The 22,910-nt window shown below is 41.5% G+C and overlaps 2 protein-coding genes across 8 annotated transcripts in view; one reads left to right on the forward strand and one right to left on the reverse strand.

Annotated features, from left to right (window-relative positions):
• Window positions 1-19,319, reverse strand: part of herc2 (HECT and RLD domain containing E3 ubiquitin protein ligase 2) — a 32,424-nt gene extending 13,105 nt beyond the window's left edge. For 3 of the 5 annotated variants that reach the window (XM_053861141.1, XM_053861132.1, XM_053861116.1), the window contains exons 1-49: window positions 19,196-19,319; window positions 17,881-17,989; window positions 17,247-17,340; window positions 16,956-17,087; window positions 15,095-15,317; window positions 14,343-14,443; window positions 13,242-13,383; window positions 13,051-13,155; window positions 12,789-12,960; window positions 12,537-12,710; window positions 12,268-12,456; window positions 12,045-12,196; window positions 11,628-11,785; window positions 11,440-11,553; window positions 11,111-11,362; window positions 10,839-11,032; window positions 10,561-10,761; window positions 10,247-10,475; window positions 9,977-10,101; window positions 9,668-9,846; window positions 9,398-9,573; window positions 9,145-9,300; window positions 8,885-9,070; window positions 8,625-8,801; window positions 8,441-8,544; window positions 8,206-8,356; window positions 7,907-8,121; window positions 7,681-7,813; window positions 7,428-7,555; window positions 7,155-7,350; window positions 6,960-7,093; window positions 6,563-6,739; window positions 6,346-6,482; window positions 6,109-6,260; window positions 5,772-5,963; window positions 5,508-5,695; window positions 5,240-5,432; window positions 4,015-4,197; window positions 3,753-3,937; window positions 2,618-2,765; window positions 2,323-2,519; window positions 2,024-2,254; window positions 1,816-1,954; window positions 1,598-1,744; window positions 1,353-1,495; window positions 752-1,019; window positions 509-651; window positions 251-349; window positions 21-189 (exon numbers count right to left, since the gene is read on the reverse strand). In XM_053861141.1, coding sequence (XP_053717116.1) covers window positions 21-189; window positions 251-349; window positions 509-651; window positions 752-1,019; window positions 1,353-1,495; window positions 1,598-1,744; window positions 1,816-1,954; window positions 2,024-2,254; window positions 2,323-2,519; window positions 2,618-2,765; window positions 3,753-3,937; window positions 4,015-4,197; window positions 5,240-5,432; window positions 5,508-5,695; window positions 5,772-5,963; window positions 6,109-6,260; window positions 6,346-6,482; window positions 6,563-6,739; window positions 6,960-7,093; window positions 7,155-7,350; window positions 7,428-7,555; window positions 7,681-7,813; window positions 7,907-8,121; window positions 8,206-8,356; window positions 8,441-8,544; window positions 8,625-8,801; window positions 8,885-9,070; window positions 9,145-9,300; window positions 9,398-9,573; window positions 9,668-9,846; window positions 9,977-10,101; window positions 10,247-10,475; window positions 10,561-10,761; window positions 10,839-11,032; window positions 11,111-11,362; window positions 11,440-11,553; window positions 11,628-11,785; window positions 12,045-12,196; window positions 12,268-12,456; window positions 12,537-12,710; window positions 12,789-12,960; window positions 13,051-13,155; window positions 13,242-13,383; window positions 14,343-14,443; window positions 15,095-15,317; window positions 16,956-17,087; window positions 17,247-17,340; window positions 17,881-17,952 — 7,855 coding nt within the window. In that variant the 5' untranslated portion in view covers window positions 17,953-17,989; window positions 19,196-19,319. Of the gene's footprint in view, window positions 1-20; window positions 190-250; window positions 350-508; window positions 652-751; window positions 1,020-1,352; window positions 1,496-1,597; window positions 1,745-1,815; window positions 1,955-2,023; window positions 2,255-2,322; window positions 2,520-2,617; window positions 2,766-3,752; window positions 3,938-4,014; window positions 4,198-5,239; window positions 5,433-5,507; window positions 5,696-5,771; window positions 5,964-6,108; window positions 6,261-6,345; window positions 6,483-6,562; window positions 6,740-6,959; window positions 7,094-7,154; window positions 7,351-7,427; window positions 7,556-7,680; window positions 7,814-7,906; window positions 8,122-8,205; window positions 8,357-8,440; window positions 8,545-8,624; window positions 8,802-8,884; window positions 9,071-9,144; window positions 9,301-9,397; window positions 9,574-9,667; window positions 9,847-9,976; window positions 10,102-10,246; window positions 10,476-10,560; window positions 10,762-10,838; window positions 11,033-11,110; window positions 11,363-11,439; window positions 11,554-11,627; window positions 11,786-12,044; window positions 12,197-12,267; window positions 12,457-12,536; window positions 12,711-12,788; window positions 12,961-13,050; window positions 13,156-13,241; window positions 13,384-14,342; window positions 14,444-15,094; window positions 15,318-16,955; window positions 17,088-17,246; window positions 17,341-17,880; window positions 17,990-19,195 lie in introns of those variants that run through there. The other 2 variants (XM_053861125.1, XM_053861150.1) reach the window with 2 other exon arrangements.
• Window positions 19,320-19,657: 338 nt separating this feature from the next.
• Window positions 19,658-22,514, forward strand: nipa1 (NIPA magnesium transporter 1). 3 transcript variants are annotated; one of them, XM_053847934.1, is made up of 5 exons: window positions 20,133-20,304; window positions 20,426-20,473; window positions 20,877-20,967; window positions 21,103-21,263; window positions 21,485-22,514. In XM_053847934.1, exons 1-5 carry the CDS (start codon window positions 20,175-20,177, stop codon window positions 21,988-21,990), a joined length of 936 nt encoding a protein of 311 aa, XP_053703909.1. In that variant the 5' UTR covers window positions 20,133-20,174; the 3' UTR covers window positions 21,991-22,514. The 3 variants fall into 3 exon arrangements, with proteins under 3 accessions (XP_053703926.1, XP_053703909.1, XP_053703920.1); XM_053847945.1 differs by having other exon boundaries at window positions 20,203-20,304; window positions 20,426-20,709; XM_053847951.1 differs by lacking the exons at window positions 20,133-20,304; window positions 20,426-20,473 and adding an exon at window positions 19,658-19,714.
• Window positions 22,515-22,910: the final 396 nt, after the last annotated feature.

The raw sequence follows: 22,910 nt of genomic DNA on the forward strand, positions 1-22,910 counted from the left end.
AATACTCAAATGGGGCTCACCAAGTAGCTCGATGTGTATGTAACGGACCCAATACGAGCCACCTTTTTGCTGCCAGTCGCATTGCACATTCAAATCATGAAGCCCATCTCTGTCCAATTTAATGACTTTACCCACGTCTCCATCATACACTTCCTCATACGTCCTACAGCACTTCACCATCATCCCCACCTGGCAGGAAATGAAAAGAATGTTAATAATAGAAGACATGCTTATTTTTATTAAATCATACCTGAATGTTTTCTCTCACATAAACAGCATAATCGTCATTTGTCTGGAAGTCAGTCCGCTTCTTAAAAGTCTGGCTTTCAGTCACCACAGCACCAGGTGGCTAATGAAGACAAAAGGAGGAGATTGGACAACAAACCATGGCGTTGTTACTCACTGCTCATCTCAATGGTACATCTCAATAAGTCTCAGAGGATTAGTCTGTGAATAACTGTGTGAGCTGAATAAAATGTCATGTGATGCAACAAAACAACAAGCATACCAAAAGGAAAGTCGGCTCAGCCTCCTCCAGCTCTTCCATCACCTCCTCATCAGAGTACTCATCTGATACCGTATCTCCATCAGACAACTCAGAGACATGGACGTCTGGATGGTCGAGGAGCCAGCTTACCAAAGCCTCAACACCTAAAGGTGGATAATAGTATTGAAGATTTAGCATGGTTCTAATGAAAGCATGATGTAAAAAGGATGAAAACAAGGTTGACAATGTATGAATGTATCTCACCAGGAACACTGGAGGCAGTGCCTGTTGTTCCAGAGAGCGACTTCAAAGCAAACTCAATATTTTTACGGGGGAAGCCCATTTCCATGAGCTGCACAACGATGGGCAAAGGAGGTACAGGGGAGGTCTTCTGCTTCTTCTGTTTGGGTGGTCTGACATGCTGCACAGTAACAGGAGTGGTGGCCTCACTGGAACTGCTTTCCTCAAAGATAGGGGAGGATGGATGTGCAGATTCCACAGCCAAATACTGGCATACTGCAAGAGCTGCTGCCTGCACATACATAATAACACAGTTAATATTATATTCTCTACCATAAACATATAACTCACAGAACCTGCATCAAGGCCACTTAGTGCTTGGCAACATATTTATTTGGGATGCTCTAGTATTTTGTAACCCACTTTAACTATGACAAACACTTTTTAACCACCATTATTGATTGACTATGATCAAAAGTGTTAGTCAGAGTGACAGCATTACAAAGGAAAACATTCATGTTTGAGTCAGATACAAATTGTAAAAAATAACTATAATTCACTGACTGAATCATGGATATATAGGCGCTATGGTTTGTGGTGTATAATCTGTGTGAGTAAAGCTCACCTCCATTTCTTGCCTATCAAATATGGCTTTAATAGGAGAAGGTTGAGTGGCAGCTGAAAGCAGCTGTTGCAGAAGAATCAATGGTGGAAGTGGACCTTCAGGGGATAGATCCCCAACATCTGGTGAAGACACCACAGCTTCCTCTGCAGAACAAATCATCATGTTTAGTTATTCAAAATGACACATGTAAGAAATGAGCTTATGTTTTACACCTGGCTCAGTCGCAAAATAATAAAGGGGCTTACCACTGGGGTTGGGACACAGATCAACAAGTGCTGGCTGGGAAAGGATCTGTCTGAGTTTGTCTTGGTGTGAAAGCAATGCCCGTGCAGCCTTTAAGATGTAAAGTCTGAGCTGCTGACATCTCAACAAATGGATGTCCACCTGGTCAGCTGGAGAGCATGATGGAAATCTAAAGTTAGCATCCGGGGGTCAACAATAATAAATGAATTGACTTCCTTACCAGTTAACCCTCTACTGATTGATTTTTTCATCCGCTGTTTCTCCAGTTTACTCCCAGCAAGGCTGACCAACTGAGCCCAGATTGCCAGTATAGGCTCAGAGAATGGAAGGTTCTGCACACTAAATGGTACTGCAGAAATCTTAAAAAATAAAAAAATCTTAGATTTCTTAGGTTTCACAGTATTTCAAGTAAACAAATAACACAATACCGGCTTGAGGTGGCTGAGCAAGCACACCCTGCAGGTCCTCATCTCATGAAACTGGACTGTAATGCGACCTTTAGGTGTAATGCGTGTCACTGTTCCCTCTCCATACTCTTCATGAACCACCTGACCTCCAAGCCTGAGGCGACCATCAATGCCACCAATAACAGCAAGCACCGCCATTAGACTGCCCACACTAGGACCATCCGAATCAGGAAAATACTCCTCCAGGAAACACTGAAATCAAAAGGAAAGGACCATTATAATATATAAAAAATCCAAAATATAAAATAACCAATACTTACAGCTTCTGATTGGCAACTTGCCATAACGTCTCCAACTGAACTTAGCTGGGTGTTGATGTACTCATTTATCAAGCTGTTCCACTGCCCAAGAGAGTGCAAAGTACGCAAAACACCAACAATTTCCTCAGCTAGTGTGCTGCTGTGGGTAGCAGTCAAGGATGCCTGGGGGCGGGACTTTCTCCTCCTTAGGGAAGTGTCTGTTGAGGATAACCATTAGCTAAAATGAGTTTGATCAATGGATAAATCAGTAAAAACTATTTCAGACATGCAAATGATCCCAAAATAATCTCTTGACCTCGGAGGAGTGGAAGGTCAGAAGAGCATGTGCTCAGCAGACTTCCCAAAAAGCTGAACAGCTTCTCCACTAGAAACTTCATGTCCTGAGAGCGCTCCATCTTGTCCCAAGAAGGCAGCACTGCTTGCAGGAGACGGAGTGCCAGAATCTAAAAACAGCAGATGCATGTTCAATGAATATACTTCTCCATTCTACTTATATATATATATATATATATATATATGTATATATATATATATATATATATATATATATATATATATATAAATAACTTAGTTTCACTCTCAATAGATTCCAAAAACCCTTCAAACACGTTTTGTCTTGGACAACATGATATTAATTTTCATCGGCTTACACGTTTTTGTTGAAAATATACTGTGCAAAATGCTTTTTTCTCTTCCTTTATTTGGAAGTGACATTATACATAACTGTCACAAATCAGGTGGCTGTGCAAGAGAGCGGCAAGATAAAATAAACTGGATAGATAACAAAAGGCTGACAAGTAGACAACTGTAACCTCTGCATTTTTGTCACAAATGCACATATATCATATTAAAAAAAACTGGTATCAAAATTACATTATTAGCTCTTTTATGATGAAACTTTATATTATGAAACCTGTCCTGTGCATTAATGGAGTTTGTCTTCAACATCAACAACGAATGTGTTTGTTTAAATTGTAGTTGTAAAATAAGTGTAGAGAAAGGCAAATCAATGTTTCACATCTTTAGTAAAACCATGTTATTTTTGTAACTTCACAGACAGTGTTCAGCTAATTTTACTTTGAGGTTAAATGGTGACGCGCACACACAAGTTTGTATTGGTTTCCCAGTGGGGACATTGTGCGTTCTCATTGCCATAATGTTTTCTCTAGCCCATCACCCTTAACTTAACCCACCAAAGTAAATGGCCAACCTTAACCAGGGCTCTGAACCAAACTGAAACCCAATGATAATCACCACGTTATTTATCAGTCTTCATCATCAAATTGAGGCTTGGACCTGTGGGGACTGGTAAAAGGTCCCCACAAAGACATATGGTCCCCATGAGGATGGTTTTTGGTCAAGAATTGGTCCCCATGAGGCAGTAAAAACAAGCCCATACGCACACATTTTCAGGACCATGCTTACACTACCTGTCTCTGCAGAGTGATGGCATTGAAGGATTGATGTCCTTCGACGATTCGAATGAGCAGACTGATCCATGCAGATGTGCTGAGGTGACTGCACATGTGAGGCATTAGGGCAATGCTCCTTATAAAACCAAGTGTGCACCAGTTCCTGTGTTGCTCCAAAGACACAAGCCTGTGAGAGTGACAGCCTGGGAAAGTGAAAGAGGAGTCGAGAATCAGACAAAATGCTTTCCTTTTTAAGGACAAGTGAGGAGCTTCCATTTACCCGCTTTGTCAGAAGCTCCACTTTCTACGAGCATCCTCAGAAGACCGCAGAGTGTGCGTGTAGCATCTGTCTGTAGGACCTCCGCATAAATCCCAGATGACAGAGATAAGGTCTTCAGCAAATTGACAGTGCTAGTCAACATCATGGCTGTTGGGTGGCTGCTTTTCTCAATCAATTCGCCCTCTGTAACACAGATAAGAATATGAAACAAAGGTCTACAATGGGCTGAACGATATGGACAAAATTTCATATCTTGATATTGCACTGCCAAGATTGGAAGTTGACACATGGTGATGACGTCGACAACCAAAAGCGTCAACTACAGATTGAACTCATTTATTCTAAGTTTTTTTTTATTTTAAGTTTTTCCTTTCAGAACTGACGCCACACCGTCCACTGTCTTGTCTGCCTTTCAGTCCCTGACCCACATGCGCAGTAGTGGTAAGCAAGGTCCGTCATGTTTGATTTCAGAGGATCTAACCTGTCCAACCAGGAGCAGGCATATGTGCAACCCTCATTCATATGATCAGTGTTTAAACACAAGGCGTTATTCAGTGATTTTGGCAGGGGATACCAGTCTATTATACTTTGTATTACAGCATGTATTAGCACTCCGGTCCGCCATTCCAGTTGTCCTCCCTCACACACGTCGGAATGGTCACAGTTGGAGCGATCAAGTCATGTCAAAAGCGCAACTTTGAATGAAGCTGATGTTCCTCTAACATGACTACAAACCCTCTTCTGCATGACCACGGTTTCTCTCAATACACTCAGCATGCTGAGCCGCTTCACCGTCATTTTTGCGAATTGCAACCAGCACAACACATCTCTCTGCATCATCGTATTTTAATTATAAAATCTCTGTAGACTCCGCACCGACAGTACGCGCTGCACTCTCTGCGCTGTACGTGTGAAGGTCTGTCTCACTTGTTGCACTCCTTCTCAGGTTGTCATTGGCGGATCTCAGCTGTCAATACAGCAAACTTGAAAGGAGGTTTGTGGTTGGCTGGTTGCAGCTGCACATTGAAGGGTGGACGCAGTGATATTTGCGGCTGCCTCGTCTTTACATAGCCGGGGGGACCCGGCGAAGACTTGATATTGTTTTTATGATGCCAATATTGAGAATGTTTTTTATTTTTTATATCACGATATAGATACGACAACATATCATTCAGCCCTTGTCTACAGAATATGCAGAGCAAAAAAGGAGAACCCTCCAACTGACCAGTGTCGTCCTCTGTGTCCGAATCCTCAGTAGGAGGCTGAGAGGCCGGTGGTGGCTCTGCCAGTTTAAGGTCATACTTTCCCTCTTTGCCCATCCTGTAGGAGTTTGTACTACTTGTATCCCACTGCACCCTTATCCAACCGTCCTCACCAAGTTCTCCGATGACACGACCAAGACCAGGTGCAGGGCCGTCCTGCAAGTTAATATTCATAATATAACAAGAGTATTGGAATAGTGGTAAGCCAATTTCTAAGCTAGGTTTACGTACCTGATCTCCCCATTTCCAGTCAACACCCCTCATGACCCTGGTTCCAATTTTCATCATAGCTGCAAGCTCTGGGCCAGAGGCAGGTAAAGGGGCAGGTGCGGCTTCTTTTCTAGACTCTTCTAGTACAGTGGCTGAGCCCCCATGTGCTGATAAACTTAAGTCCTCATCATTATTGTCTGTACTTGGCCCTAGAAAGAATTCAACCGAAAATCATTTCCATACAATAACAATAACAACAATAATAATAATGCAAGCACAACTCACCAACAAGCCTGAGTATGCTCTGCGTCAGGGCCAAAATTCCCGAATTGAGCAAAAGACTCAGACTGTTTGCCCCATGTTTAAGAGACAGCATATGTATCATGGACAAAAGAAAGCGTGCCTGAGGAATGGTTCCGAGACTTGGACCTGCTGGGTTCTCATTGGTGATAGTTTGCAAAGGAACTGGTTGGACACCTTATAAATAAAGAAATGTAACTTAGTGAGACGATAGGGGCAAACAAAAAAAATCTTAGAAGAAAGCAAGTACTCATAATAGAAGTCGTGGCCTGATATTATCATTACTAATAATGCTTTTCAGTCAGTAAAGCATTCCACTCACCAAGCTCTTTAAAATGGGCTCCAGCTTCCAGGAGGATATTGCGGATGTTCTGAATAGCCCAGGAGTATAGCTTGCCAAATGTTACCTCCAAAAGCATGCGGTTGAATGGTGGAATGAGATCGACATCTTTCAAACAGTCTGAGAGAGGCTCTCTGAAGAGAGAGGACACGACAGAATTTTCAGAAATTATATATCACAGGTTAAAAAAAAAATAATAATAATAATAAAAATCCCTACCCAATCATTGTCCCCTCTGGTATGACTCTCTGCCAACCACAAAGCATTGAGTACTGCACAGAGGGCAGCAGGAAGTTTTTGGAGGCCAACTTAAGCATTGTGTCGATTCCCTCCAGCCTCACTTCAGCCCTCTCCAACTACGGCGAGACACAGGTGACATGAGACAATCCCAAATTCTCTCCCATAAACGGATTCCTTAATTAAAACTTTACTTCACCTGTTTAAGAAGACACTTTCTCATCTTCTCCACATCCAGGGGTTCTTCTTTCAATGCAAAATCCACAATGGTGGTCATGAGGCTGGACTGGGAAAACATGCCATGAGCACTGTGCTTCAGCCAGCGGTATTTCTGGACACTGGCCACCGTGTGAAGAAGTGGCTGCCATTTGTCTTGCTGTATGTGAGTGCAAAAAATGATAAAGATGAGTTGGTCTTTTATACAGCTATAAGTCACTTCCCTTAAATGTTGTGTGAAAGACATTTTGTTCCACATTCAGCAACTCAATATACATCATGAACATGTATAGATCAGCATTATGTTAACAAAATAACAATGCATTACTATATTAGAATCCCATATTACAACATTTTTCAATCCATTGATAGACTGTCACCTTGGCTGTTTTGCTTGTGGGAGATTTTCTATCTGTAGGCGTCGGACTAATGTTAACATCAAGCTCCTCTTCAATGGTCCCTTCCATCTCTAACTTTGGCTCTTCAATGTCAGCAGACTCAGACTTTTTAGGCACTGAGACAAAAAGCATATTAGATTTCAGACCAGACAAAATAACTTAGCAATGAGTACTTACCTCTCTTTTTCCTCCGGTCCCTGATGAGCTTCTGTGTGATTCTTCTCCATCGTGGCTGTGAGCTCAGCAACTTTAATTTGGATACGATGGAAAGGTCATTACTTACAGCCGGACGCAGTTCGTTAAACAGAAAGCGTAGACGCTCAATGACCGGAGCGCAAACCTCCTTGTAAGAACGACCTTGTTCTTGATGAGTCTAAAATTTGTGTGAAAAGAAGATGTTTTAAGTATCATACCGATGTTTTCTCACATAAAGTTTCAAATTTTTCACACCTTTATTAAAGAGCACTTGGCTCGATAGACCATACGGCAAACATCAATCACAGATTTGGGAAGGGACCTCTGTTTCCCTTGGTCCACACCCAAGGCACATTGACTGACTAAGGAGAGAGCAACATGACCTGTAGCAGAAACAAACATTGTAAATGAAACCCCGTAAATGCCAAAAAGAGTCAGGATATAATCGAAATTCAACATTTAAAACAGATTGCATAGATTAAATGCAAACTACTCGTTGCTTGGTTACCAAGATCTTGATGTTTAAGCAAGCAGCAGAGCAGCAGGCGGCCCACTTCCTCCACAGGGTGTTCAGGGGGAAAAGAGATGGGTGTTATGAGATGATACTGCTTACAGCAACGTTCAATTTGGCAGAGAAAATCCTAGCAAAAAAAAAATACAGCAGAGGTCATATTTGGGCTTCAGATTAATAGAGACTTCTCAGATAAATCCAAATAACATTTTAATGACTGCACCTTTACAGCGTGGTCCTGGGTGTTGTTGTCAGCAATTGCCTGCAGGAAAGGTTGGGCATGATCACTGAGAGTGAGTCTGCGAGAGTAGAGTTTGGCTTTGTCTGGAGTAGTGGTTCCCAATGAGCTACAGTGATCTTCATCCTTCTCTTCATTGTAGTTGTAGTGAATCTGGCTGGTTTGCAGACCACCAGAGAATATAGACGACTGAAGCCATTCTGTTCAAAGACGTTTTCCATCAGTTAATTTTTTTAAACAAAGTTGAAAGGGAAAACACAAGTGTAAGAATGTAATGAACTCACTGGCACATTCAATCTCCATGGGAGACAGTGGACTGCTCTTGGCCAGGTAGGAAGCGTGAAGGCCTAGCAACAGCCCCAAGTTCCTCTCCGTGTCAATGAGAGGGGATGACAAACTGCTGAGGTCAGGAGTGGTAATTGTTTCTTGGTTGGGCTGTCACAAAAACATGCCAAACATCAATGATGGAAAACGTAGAAGTTCATGTATTGTCAACAAATCAGAAAATATTGTTAATACCTCCATATAATGGCCAACACAAAATGCCTGCATGGACTCTTTTGTCACTTCAAACTGCAGGGCAGCTTCCAGAGCAACAACTGGGTCTTCTCCAGCAAATTGAGCTGTGAAAGCAAGGACTTTGTTTCAGTAATCTAAAATGACAATACAGTGAATGATAACATTTGTTAACAAATGATTTTACCCAGAATGCTATTCCCAGTCATTGACTGTGACTGAGCCTGGAAGTCCTTGATGTCATAGACCTTTCCTTCAATCACAGTCCAGAAACCTCCATCTTTATTGTGATTCTCCAGGTCAGCCTTGCGGATGAGGGATATTTCCTCATTGTTTTTTGAACTTTGGCCAGTGAAGAAAGATCCTGTCACATGTAAAGTGAGGAGACGTTGAACTCTTTGTTTAAATGACTTTAGAATGAAATATAGTAGACAGCAAGTTTTGTACCCATAATGCCTGGCCAGGCAAGGTCCTCGTTGTCATCCCGTTCATGGCCTGGAGCCAAGTGGTTAAACCTGTCAAGATGTTCCAGGAGTCCGGCAAGCAGAGGTATTGAGCCAGTCTCTTGCATCAGGCCGGCGTCAATGGTGAGGAGGAGGACAATGGACACCACCAGCTCAGGCAGGAGCACCCCTGAGCGATATTTAAAGAAGCCAGTGAGCCATAATCAAAGCGCATGTTTGCCCCATTGTGCAACGGAACTTTACCTGTCAGATCTCCTTCTATGACACAAGATACTTCAGCAAAATGGCGGCAACCAGTCAAGGCAATACTGGTTGCTACTGGCAAGATGTCTCCAATGTGAGTACACAGCAAAGCGATGTACTTTTTTAACAGGGATCCAACACCAAGCAGCTCAGGATCTGTATAATTATATACAGTAAAAATGTTTGTTTGGCATTACAAGTTACATTACAGTTTTCCGAGGTAAACTAAACCATTTACGAAAAAAGTACTCACTGTATCCATCTGTTCCATTAACGCCGAGGTAGAGTTTTCCAACTAGCAGCCTCTGGAAGCGAAGCAGAAGATCCAGAGAGGCAGACCGCTCCTTGCTAACATGTTCTTGCTCCAGGCAGTTGGAGATGCGGTGAGCAACATCTTTCAGTCTTGCAATCGTCTGGGATGCAATATTTCTTAAAAAGCCAAAAAAGAATAGTTCAGGTTCTGAATAGATGACAACAAAGAGTAGCTGTGTTTGATTTATCCAGAGAAGCAGGGTGCACATACCTCAAGAGTTGCTGTACAAGCTGCACCAAAGGCAGGATCTGTTTTCCTGCCGACTCATAGATGCCAGTGTTGATGAGATCTTTGTCCAACATGGTCCGACATCGGTGCATGGAAGAGGCATTTGCTTCTTGCTCATCAATTTCTTTCTCTTTTTGAGCTTCCTTCTTGGCCTCAATATCCTGTGTTGTAATAACAGAAACATTCTTTTATGACTTCGATGGAGCGAAGAAGTATAGATTTTATAGATGCAGACCCAAAAGTAAGAATAAACCGGACACCAGAGGCACGGCTGGAACTACTGTATCATACCTGGATCTCAGCTGTGATGGCAGCATTCAGTGCAGATTCTAAACCTCCATCAGCCATTAAGCTGCTTACTAAGAGGTCAATCATGAAGCGGCGCCCAGGCGTCACACTCATTTCATTTCCAGATGCTGGAAGACATGATTCATCAAACCCATATTGACTATCTCACACTTAAAAAGTCATTGCTCTTACAGATATCATTTCTAATAAACAGCTATAACATGACTTGATCATGCTACTTTTCATTACGGCCAACTTATAAATGGCACTAACCAGCATTAGGCAGCAGTGAAGACAACGCTCTTGCCCTTTCTTCAGCAGTGGGCAGAAGAACTGACCAACCGCTTTGGAGAACAGCTTGCGCAGCGGCTTGTATGGTGTTTAGAACGCCAGCATTGCTAGCAAGCACAACCACTGTTTGTTTCAGGTTGTTAAGAAGCACACTGCCAAGGCCCAGGCCCAGCTCTTCTGGATCCACTTGATTACTAATGGCTGCATGGAGCTTAAGACAGGTGTTAAAGATTGATTAATTGTTTATAAATGGCCAAACCATAAACTTCCGCGGTATGAATTCGATAGATGCGTACCTGCAATCGGAGAAGGTTAAGTGTGGCTACTACCATACACTCCTTCTCCTGAGGAGGAGGCCAGTCAGAGCTGCCGTCCATGCCCTCACTGACCTCTCGGAGAAGTAGGTCTATCTGTTCAAAGGTCATGGTGCACACGTCTACAACGAATGGTACACGAAGTCCAACAGACCACTCTGAGCTTGAGGACCAGGCAAAGCTCTATAAAATGATGAAAAACATAGCTGTTTTTTTAACCACTGAAACATGCACAACCTAAAGATGCCAGTTTCACATACCTGTCCGGGGCCACAGGAAATGCCGACAATATGTTTTGTATTGAGCCCTGGCAGAGCTTTTGGCTGCTTCTTGTTAGAAAACAGGGTATCAAAGTGCTGCAGCTTGTCATTGCTGCCCCAACTGTGCACCTCTCCATCGTCGGTCAGGGCAAGACAATGTGTGGATCCCACTGCAACATCCACAACTTTTTTTCCTGTAGAAAAGGTGACATTAGGCATTCAAATATCCTGCGCAACATTACACTACTGAAGAGCAGGTGAAGTCATCTTACCCTGCAGACTGTCCAATAACTTGGGGTAACGGACATGCTCATCAGTGCCATGACCTAGGCGCTGATTGTCCCCCTTTCCCCAGGTGTAAACCTGGCCATCTTTTGACAGAGCCAGTGAAAATTGACTGCCACAGCAAACCTTAACTGTATACAGATCCTGCAGTTTTTCCACCAATTTAGGGGTCTTAGTACCATCACTTCCTCCTCGGCCCAATTTGCCGTAGTCACCATCCCCCCAAGACCACACTTGGCCTGCGGGGACAAAAGACAAAAATATTAAAATTATTCTTATTAATATAATGACAAATACAGAAAATGATATCCATTACCGTTCTCTGTTACAGCAAGTGTTTGAGCATCACCACTCCCACATGCAACATCTACAACCTTGAGTCCTTTCAATGCCGTCACCAACATGGGAGTAGTCTGATCTTCGCTTGACCCTTTAATAAAAACAAAATGAATGTGTACAAAGGGAAAACTAAATTCTGATCAACAACTTCAGGTTGAAACTTACCATGGCCCAGTCGCCCATAGTTCCCTCTGCCCCATGTATAGAGTTCGCCATCTGCGGTGATTGCAGCACTATAAGTGCTGCCACAAGCAATGTGCACTACATGTTTCCCAGCTTGTTTCCCATTGAATGTGGCAATCATGGTAGGCTCTTCCAAATATCTGGAATAAACAAAAAGAAGAACAAAAATGTCCACATATGGGAATGAGAGCTCAGAATTACTCGTCTACGTTTACATAAGTAAATGTACATACAATGACAGAAGTGTTCTATCTACAAAGCAAACACAATGATTCAGTGTCCATTATTATCCCCAGTAAGTTTAGTGCACAAATTGATCTCTATAGTTTATTTTGCTTAATAAAAACCAAAATCAACATGAGAGCTTTAACGAAATATAAGGACTTCCTTGTTCCTTACGTAGTGTCTCCGTGTCCGAGACGACCTCCGTCACCGCAGCCCCATGAGAATACCTCCCCATTGACTGACAAAGCTAGATAATGCTGTCCATCAGGATGAGCGGCCAGCTTTGTAATCTTTCTGGAGGTAAGTCCATGGATAAGCAAAGGTGCCTGTGGTGCAACATTTCAAGAATGAGTTTCTGGTTCGTGCAAGCAACACATGACCAGTTTAAAAGACTTACCAGAGTTGTGCTCTTGTAATTTTGGGAGTAAACAGCGCCAGAGCTCGACAGAATGAGAAATGCTTTCTCTGAACCAACTATTTGTGTCACACCGAGACTAGACAGGCCTTTACATTGGATGGGCCCACTAACATTGGCGTGAAGTTTCCAGCCCAAAAGACCCCAGGCAATTACCTCTTGCAGGGTCCCCTTAAGCAAAAGAGAACAAGCGCACATTAAAATATCAACCAACTAGAAAACAAATGTGAAAGAACAAAATAAGCAGCTACCTTCTGTGTGGTGGGTGAATTGCAGTGTGGCGGACTGCATGGAGAAGCCAACCGGTCCAGGTGAGCCATAATTACCACAGCTGTTTGGTGGAGGTCAATGGCCAGGTCATTATCCTGAGGCAAAGTCAAATACCGCAGAAAACTTTCGTTTGGACTCAGGGGGGCAGTGAGTATCTGATAAACAGAGCAAAATGGAACATTTTAGCATCACAGAGACAATGAAGTCAAGATGCTAAGAGAGAGAATTGTCACCTCTGTCTCTTCTTCAGGAATCGGTTCTTCTTTACTGCTGTGGATGTTCTGGAAGCGCTGCAGAAGTGGCAGGAGAGGAGCACTCGTACCCTGTGTGGAACGCTCATTATCCATTTCTCTTGTGCTGCTTTCCCATAGCCGTAGCAGTAGGAGAACAGCAGACAGCAGCTGACTGGAATTCAAACACGTAAGCAAATCATTATCGATGAAGTTTCATGAGGCAATAAGGATTAAAGATAAAGAGTACTAGACATTTATGTACCTCAGTGTCCCTCTCTGTACTGCGAGCTCCAAAAGGATGGCCAAGGCAAGGTGCTGGTCCTGAAGAGGAACATTGGCCTTGGTGCTGGCACTTCCATGAACATCACTGCTCTCATAACACACACATATCAGAGATACAGAAAACAATCCACTAATGCTTATGTATCTGTTATTAACTACTAAACAACAGACCTAAGGAACTTAGTTGCCCTTTCAACAACCTCCAGCCACACAGATGAAACAGTCCCCTCATCAAACAGTGTTGCCTCTGGGAGGGCTCGCAGTGCATCCAGAGATTCTTGAAGAAGTTCACTGCAGAGGTCTGCATCATCACCTGTATCACAGCAAATATTTTAAAAGTCAAATAAAATGCTTTAATGATGCTTTGATACAACGTATTCCCATTACAGGGCGGGGTGGTGTGAAACTATCCAACAGTAATAGGGGTGAATAAACTACAGGACAAAGAGGTTTTTGAGAATACTGATATTTGAATTATTGTATACAGTTAAAAACCAAATAACGTCAAGCACATTGAACCTGCTGACAACATTACTATTAACAAGCGCTTGGTCTCTGAGCTTCTGACCTACAAACTCACATTGTTTGTAATGAAGGAAATTGTGGGTAAGAAGATCCTTAATGGCTTGCTGCTCTTACAGTTTCGAGGAACTCAACCGCAATAGATGATGAGTGTAAGGTCTCATGTTACAGGGGGTCTATGTGAGGTGAGACTCAGTAGAGTTACAACCATCTAAACAAGAAGTTAGTACTGAGCTATAAGTGAAAAGCAATTCAAAAGTGCCACTAACCACAGTAAAAAGTCCTAAACCATGTGAATCTATGCTAGGGATTTTTGACTGACTAAAAGGCAGATTTGGTCCACAGTCCGCACTAATATTGGATTTACACACATAATGGACTGTGTGAATGTTCTGTCGTTTCAAGGCAGCAATAACAACATAAATAACTAAATAACTGCATTAGCTACCAGCAGAAAGTCTAGCTCCACGGTTTACAGTGACATCTTAAAAGCTGAAGTGTTAATAAGGTTTGTACTGATGCGATGCAATCCACATAGTTTAAATAAAATTAAGAGACCACAACTATTAAACCACAATAATAAAACTGTGATACTTCCAAAGGAATACAAATTGCTAAAATTGTGAAACATTGCACAACGTGCAGAGTTGTTTACCCGAGAATTGTTGCAACACCCTTAACAGCTGTTATCTCAAAATCTCAGCATCACCACAACACTTAGGAAGCAACAAAACTACATTTAGATCATACCTGACCTCCAGGCCCGACGCAGAAAAGCAAAGGCAAAAGAGAGGGCTGCCCTGGAGCCCACCCTAGCCAAACCTTCAACACTTTTGCTAGCAGGACGAGAGCTGAAATTCCAAAAATAGACAAACAGGATTTAAAAATTCATACAATGACTTTTATCAATTTAGCAGCATTTAGTTGAGTCAATATGTAATTGGTAAATTTCACTTCAGCTGCATACATTTCATGATTACCTTAGTTTACTAATATTTGTTCACTTGTTCACGTTTACTTTGTGCTGATAAAACCTGAATGTCTGAAAGGCAAGCCTAAACCTACTGTACTCACTTTCTTTTACTGATTCAGATTTCCATCAAATGTATCTTTTCCCAGGCAGGAGTCCAGAAGAACATCAACTTCAATAATACTTCAATAATTACGTCATCCTAAGTACTTGTTTAAACAGACTTTTCATATTCAAATCCCTCAACTTTTCAACAGTGTCAATAAATATCAAATCATCCAAGGTCTAAAAATAGCACAAGAAAGCCAAACAACTGTCAAGATAGTAAAATTCACATCTGATGGAGCTTTAATTAGCTTCTTCAATAAGTGGCGAGATGGAAAAAAATGTGCTCAGCCGCTTCATATTCTCATCAGAATAAAAGGAAAACACCAAAACATAAAGCAGACTTTGAACATGGATTATTCTTAATATAGCAGGGAGGCCATTGAATATAACGAATATAATGCTTTGGAGAGTTTATTCATTTTACCTCTTGTTGTCAACAGCAGGCAGTGGTGGGCTAGGAGGGGTCTTCCAGCGAACCTTGAACTTTTCCTCCATCATGCTATGGCTGAGAGAGATGAGGTAGCGTTCCAGGATGACCAGGCGCTGACGCAGACGTTGGGCTGACAGGGTGCTCTTGGCCATTACGGCAGAGAGCTTCTGCTGATCATCTACCAGAACCATCAGGCAGTCCCTCAACTCCTTTTCATCTGTTTACAGATGGAATAACATTGAACATTCTCTTTTTTTTTTCCTGTACTGTACTAGAAGATATTCAAAATTCATGTGAAGATAAAAAAGCCAAATGACAGGCAAATTTAACAAATGAATTACCCATGTGAAACAATGTTGTAATAAATGCAAAATTGTAATGTCCTTGTGAATATTGATATTGAAGCAGTACAAGCATCTTGTTGCTTCGCTTTACATTACATGTAGTTTAGCAGGAGCCACAACAATTTACCATGAATCAGGATTTCCTCCCCAAGGACCATGCCTGAGGGCCTGAGAGACTAGACTGGAACTTCAATTTTCACATCCTCAATAGACATCGCTGCAACCCAGCGAACTTATTAGCAGCCTAGTTCTACCACTGCATCAAACCATTGGTGAGGATTTTACTGAATTTAGTGTTATTACTGCCAGTAATTTTAAGATTCAGACACAGATTGGATGGATTTCCTTCTCAGACAGTAGATACCGCATGTGACCCACAAAGCTAAGAGATGTGCAATTGAATTATTCACGTAGCAACCTGGTCTTACAATATTAAACAACTTACTGAAACTAGTAGGGAATTGCAATCCAGTGAATAAATATCGTGGTTAATCAAAGCAGAAGCAATCGTACAGAAATATTCTGCATTTCTTTACTCAATCTAAACCACGAGAAATAAAAATACAATAGTCAGCATTTTCCACACTAAAGATGCACCATTATGATTTTTAAAACAATGACATCACATCTGCTTTGTTCTAAACTATGTTTATGTCTCCAAAGAGCAGCGCTGCAGGGCAGAAAGGATGGGCCAAAATAGCTGGTCTGAAATCCACTTAAGCTTTATGTAAGCCACACAGGCCTGCGGGTGTATGAACCACACACCAGTCAGCTGTGCACGGCTGTCAAAAACAATCCTCATATCATTTTGAACAAAATGTATTTGCGTAAAACATTCTTTTGCTCTTCTTATTGATCTATAAATTTAGCAAGAAAATCAAGTTGAAAAAATAGCACAAGAAATATGAATGAGCAACAATGTCAGCTCTGTTTGAAAACAGCTTTGTCGTGGTCACTAATAGCAGACATCAACATGTTATAAAACATCTGACTATCCTTACAAAAACAGGAAGTGTGATGATTGAACTTTAGGCATCAATGACAGAGCACTCATTCATGTACTGATCCAGTTACACTCACTGCACAGTGAGCTCAGAGTGGTTTCCTGGTTATGTCAATAAAACAGAGTAGCGGTGAGAGTCACTATCAGCAGGGCAGACATTGTTTATCTCAGACCCCCACAAGGACACCCCACCCAGTACTGCTGATAAATAGCATTGGTCCATCTGAAGATCCACATGACAGCACCAACCAAGATTACTCCTCAGGAGTAAAAATAACCTCTCTGACTATCCACACCTCATGTGCCAGGAAAATATGCAAAGGTCTGACAGACAGCTAACAGATAACCTAAAAAACAACCATGTGTTGAAATGTTCCGCATCGATTTCTCTTGTCAACAAGATGTGAAACATGTGGCTGTCACATGAACAAACTGTACATGAAAACAGAAAAGTCACAGAAGGACACAAAAGGCAGAAACACCCAATCTTGTCATCAGTTCTGCTCACCAGGCTGCCTGCCCCAATCCCACGTCTCGATGATTGAATGATGCACAGATGATGACGAGTCATCTTCCTCTTTCTTTTCTTTATCATTAGGCTCATCCTTCTTTTGAGTCCCAAAGCAGTCTGTGCAGTCTTCTGAGGGAAAATGAAGGAGCAAATGTTCATAATGAAGACCATAGAATAGAATGTAATGGCACAGCACATCCAACAGCACTGTCCTATGAGTTGTCACTCCTTGTTGTAGGTCGAAATAGGCCACATTAACAGCGCTTCTGTTTTGTTTTGTTCACTTACCTGTATGCGCAGATTCCTCTCCATTGAATGTTATTTCCTCATCTTTAACCATCTCATTCCACATCTCACTCAGCCCCTCAGGAGAGAAGGCCCGCTGCAAAAGGAGAAAGAAACAAACACCTAATGCAAATATTGTGGTTTTTAAGGTGTTCAACTTTTCTTTCCATAATGATGAGTTGAAGTTTATGTGTTTATCACTTGATGTGACAACTTCATGGAATACAATTTTGCAATTACATAAATTCTGAGATATATTAAAGCAAACACAAAACACTGACTTGGTACACAAACCAATATATGTACTGAAAAGAGTAAGCAAAGTCTAAAACAAAAGGGTTTAATTATATTATATATTAAGTATATTAATGATTATTATTTCAAAAAAGAAAAGCAGCATAAATACAAATGAAGTAACAAATCGTGGTACATATTTGCTCAGTGTAAATAAACTCTTAAGCAAGATCACCTTTTCAGATTGTACATTATTAAATGTACAAACATGACAAAAATTATATTAATATATTGAGTGAAAATAAGCGACATTTAATAGCAACAACAACAACAACAACAACAACCACAGCATCTCCAGTGGAGCACCTTAGGACCCTCATGCATGATGTCCCAGTTATAGTACCTGCAGATCTATCTTGAGCCATTTATCATGGAATCTCAGCTGAGCATCAAGGGTGAACGCAGGAGAAGGCATCTTCCCCAACCCCGTCCGGGCTGCGAGCGCAGCACACCTGCCAATAGATGGAAATCTGTCATATCCAATACTAACAAAAAGATATGGCAAAGCCTTTGTGGCATAATTAGAGACATGAACTGGGCCCTAACATTTGAGGGATAAAAAATGCATTTTGACTCTTCTCTATACAAAGCAACAATTGCTTCCTAAGAGATGACATTGGTCACAAAAAACTCTTTTGGAAATCCATTTTCTAAACTTAATGATGGTCCTTATTTGACCCCTGGGTTAAGATAAATAAACAAGGAGAATAGGCTGAAATTATCAAAAGGAATTGGAGGGTTCGGTGATGCAGCAAATGTTACATTAGTTACTGCAAATACTCCACTGGAAGATCAGTACCAAAACGCTGCTCCAAATATTGCACAATGTTTCTTTATTGAAGCAGATCTGAATTCCAGATGACAGACATGACAAAGGGTAACATGAAGTGTGTTAATTGTAGAAGATACATATACATTTATACTTTTTACATAGATGGATTGTCTGTTGGCAATGTGTCACCTTTATTCAGTTCTTACACACAACGGTTTCTGCTTCTGTTAACTGAGAGGTTTGTGTTGTACTCAACAATAAACAAAAGCTAGGTTAAGGCGGAACGTTAGCGAATCACTAGCAGCACAATTCTGACCCCCTTGTCGTGACCACACATTTTATGTTGCGTTTTCTAAATATACATATTTTTTAGAGCATCTAAACAATTTGGATGCTGCATTTCAGTACGAGCATTTCCTCACAGTTCATTGCGATGCACACTCGCACATCTCCGCAGTTCACATGTTATCGACTGCTCCAAAACACCCACAGAATATGTGGCTTAGGTGCATTGACAGTCTCAGTCATAAGCAGAAATGAACCATGACTAGTTGAAAGGCGTTGAAGGGTAGCCATATAGCAGCGAAGAAGATGAAGAGGACAGAGCTAAATGACCTAGTTAGCGTCGTTATCCACTAAATGTGCACACAGATGTATCACATGTCGTGATGATATCCCAAAAAAGAGGAAAATCCGGTGAAGGTTTTCAGCTTCGCGGCTAGCGCATATGAATTAGCCTGCTAGCTGGGGTCGCTAAAGCAGCTCCCACCATATCTACAGCTGTGGCCGCGCTTGTCATGACAGCCGGATACTTCGCTTCACACCGGAGAAGACGGGCGCATAACACTTCACACTTCAGTCCGAGGGGGGAATAATAGCAATTTACCTGCGGTCTGTTCTTTCGATGCTCCCGTCCCCTCAGCTAGTTTGCTGCATTACAGACGTGCGTAACGACATGATTGGCAGTCCGGGGACGAGGGCATGAGGCATAGAAACAATATACGTCATCGTATACGCTCCGATGTAGCCACATGTTTAGTGTTACGATATGTCCCGGAAAAGGATTTCGCCAGCATTGACGGGTTGTTTGACTGAGCACCGCCCGTTCAGTAGTCTAGATGACTATAAACAGGCGCCTCTTTGGCCTCAGGGCGGGTCAAAGGAGGGGCGGGGTTGGCCTACAAGCATATCGAGCCACCACCGCTAGTGGGCAGCGTTTCCTCACGTATTAAAGATGGTCTCCTTTTTTCTGTCCTTTATTATTGCAAAGATGAAGACAATTAGTTTGAGATCATACCGTATTTATATTTAACAACTACTTAAGTTCGTCATTGCCAGATTACTTTTTCATTTAGGCATCGATGTTTATTATTCCTAGGACGACTGGAGTCCATACTTCAAAACAGTAAACGCAATTTGTCCTTCCGTGGAAAACATTGAGTACTTGTGTGGAATGCCACGATGCTCGATGAGTTTCATTGACATGTAATGTGTTAAGGCTTTTCTAGTCATCAGATCCATTTCTTTGTATAAGAAGAAGTTTCCACAGTTTCATGTGACAGATGGGGCGTGAGGATGGAACCTCAAGAGGCTGTGACTTAGTAAATAAAAATTAAAATAAAAATAAAAGATACGTTCTCTATTTGCTAAAAAAAAATATGTGAGTATGTTAGACCACCGCAACTCTCCACTGACGTACATATATATATATATATATATATATATATATATATATATATATATAAGGATGTAATCATGGCTATCTGGCGGGCGAAATCGCGCATGCGCCTTCTCCTACCTCCACTCCCACGAGTGGACTGTTCACTCCACCTTCTACGGTTCTACTTAGTTTAGTACGGCAAGAAATGTCCGGGTCGCTAACGGATAGTGGCGCACTGCCCGTGGGAGGGATTGCAATTGCAGTAACATCAAGTTTTGTCAATGGCTCGACATTTGTGCTTCAGAAAAAGGGGATGTTACGCTCCCGTGACAGAGGTAGGGAGCAGCAGTAGAGCTAGCTTCACCACTGGCCTTTCAAATTTCAAAAACCTCAGTGTTCACGCTGTACATAAGAGAACATGACAGCCATGGTGATTGTTGCTTCAACTCCCCACAGGAGGTTCATATCTCCGAGATATCGTGTGGTGGAGCGGAACGGCCGCAAGTGAGTCGAACTAGACACAGAAACACTTTGCCCCGATATATTTCTGTCAGAAGGCATTAAGAAGCCGGTAATGTTCAGCGATTAGTTTAAACACCTGTGGATTCAAACACAAGTACCCGAAAGGATCCCGAACTTGGTGCCAGGTGACTAGGGAGGATGACGCAGATGAGTTGAAGAGCCATGAAAGGAGGATGATTTGGTGATCCTGATGTGGAATTCAAAGAAGACTGTACCAGGCAATCAAAAACAAACATCATATTATTATTCTTGTTTATCGGCAAATTATTTTTGTAATGTAATTTGAGACTGTGTCAGTTATTGTGTGATTTAAGGTTTTGTCTGCCTCTGAGCACTTTGCTAATAAATAACCTAATAAATAAAAATTCCATTTCTGTCCTTTTAGTGATTGTTGGTCAAATTGGGAACTTCCTGGCTTACAACATGGCTCCAGCTGTGATTGTGACTCCACTGGGAGCCCTGGGAGTTCTCTTTGGGTAAGACCTGACCTCACCTGACCTGCGGCAGGTGTGTAGGTCTATGCAAGTGTTTTTGGATTCTGGAATTGTTTGAATTCCCTTGAACGTGTGCCATGTTGCAACGTGCTGAAGAGCTGTTTTATGTCTCGACAGAGCTGTGCTGGCTTCTTGGATTCTGGAGGAGCGATTGAACATCCTGGGACAGCTTGGTTGCATCTTATGTTGCTGTGGTTCAGTCGTTCTTATTATACATTCTCCAAAGTCTGAAACCGTCACATCCAGACTAGAGCTGGAGCAGCAGCTGTTGGACCCAGGTGACTTAGTTTCAACCCATTTTTTTCTGTTTTAAGTTTGACATCCACTTTAGTGGAGAATAAATATATGTGCTTCAGGGTTTTAGTCAGCAATTGTGAGATAATTTACATTGCTTTTGCATTAAGAATAGGTATTTTGAACGACAGTTATCAATGTGAAAAATTCAATACAATATAATAAATACAATATAAAACTCGATTCATTTCATGCTCTTTTACAGTGTGCGTCATCTTCGCCCTCCTGGTGGTCGTGACACTGATAGCCTTGATTGTTTGGATCGCTCCAGCACATGGCTCCACAAACATCATGGTGTATGTCTCCATATGTTCGCTGCTGGGGAGCTTCACTGTACCGAGCAGCAAGGGACTTGGTTTGGCTGCGCAAGATGTCTTCAGCGAAGACGGCCACTTCAACAAACAAGCACTGACTCTCTTCCTTTTCTTGTTGTCAACATTGGCCGTCAGCATCCTGATACAGTTCTACTTCATCAACCAAGCTCTGGAGGTGTTCAGCTCAAACGTGTTTGAAGCTATTTATTATGTGACGTTTACATCCACTGTGATCCTCTCCTCTGCTCTTCTATTTAAGGAATGGACCTGTCTAACTATAGCCGACTGTTTTGCCATGATGTGTGCTCTATCTACTGTGTGCGTTGGGGTTGTTTTGCTCCGCTTATCACAGGAGACATCACTCACCTGGAAGCAGAGTCAAAAAAAGAGTGATTAAGGTTATTTTCTTTGTTCAAGACTGGCCTCGGGAGCAAATCCATTTAAACTCTAAGAGGTACAAACCACTGCACACAGCTGGATTACCAGGACCAACAGAGGTGATGTGTTCTAGTAATGGAGGGCAAAAGAAAAAACATTGTTGTGATCATTCTGGAAAACACATAATTCATTTGATTTTTGTTTCATAGTTTCCACTTTCTTTCGTATTTGTTTTGCCAAGTAATTTCATTTTTGTATTTATTAATTGCATAACATAAGTGTGATTTAATTTATAAAATGTGGCCATACGCGTGTTTAGCAGTGAATGAAAATGGATTAAATATAACTATATTTTTTCCGGTTCATTTATTGTTTAAAAAAATTCAGCCAGAAAATGCAAACGGAATGGGCTTCTATTTTATAATGTTGGGTGGGCTTCAATCATTTTATATGGGAAATGGTATGTTAATTCAACATCTATAGTATGAAATCATGGACTCAATACCACTGTTTTAATAATAGAATAATGGAATGGGTTTTTTTTTTAAATGACAATGTGGAATTTATATGAAACATGAACACTATGTGGGATTTTCTGAGCATACATGATGATTTATACATTCATACAAACATGATTTATAGAGCATGTACGAAGTGTGAAAATGACAGATTCACAACACATGCTTTTAAATATTATTTTGTCCCATTTAGCAGCTCAAGAAATGTATCAGACGCAAAGAGCACTTTGAATGATACTGTTTTATATTGTACTCTTTCACAAATAATTTGTTTAAACAGTGTGACACCAGTTTAGTTTAGTTTAGTTACTTGCATATATATTCATTTGCTCAAGAACATTACTGGACACAAAGAAAAGAAGAGGTGCATGTTACTGGTGTGTTGGTTCCAGACCTATCTACACGTCAGTAACAGTGAGGC

This window comes from Synchiropus splendidus, chromosome 1 (genome assembly GCF_027744825.2).
Source record: "Synchiropus splendidus isolate RoL2022-P1 chromosome 1, RoL_Sspl_1.0, whole genome shotgun sequence".
NCBI lineage: Eukaryota > Metazoa > Chordata > Actinopteri > Syngnathiformes > Callionymidae > Synchiropus > Synchiropus splendidus.

Excerpts from the sequence above, each read along its gene's own strand:
- nipa1 (XM_053847934.1), top strand. The coding sequence starts at position 20,175 with ATGTCCGGGTCGCTAACGGATAGTGGCGCACTGCCCGTGGGAGGGATT. Across the intron at positions 20,305-20,425 it reads GTTACGCTCCCGTGACAGAG|GAGGTTCATATCTCCGAGAT; the intron begins GTAGGGAGCAGC and ends AACTCCCCACAG. Across the intron at positions 20,474-20,876 it reads GTGGAGCGGAACGGCCGCAA|TGATTGTTGGTCAAATTGGG; the intron begins GTGAGTCGAACT and ends CTGTCCTTTTAG.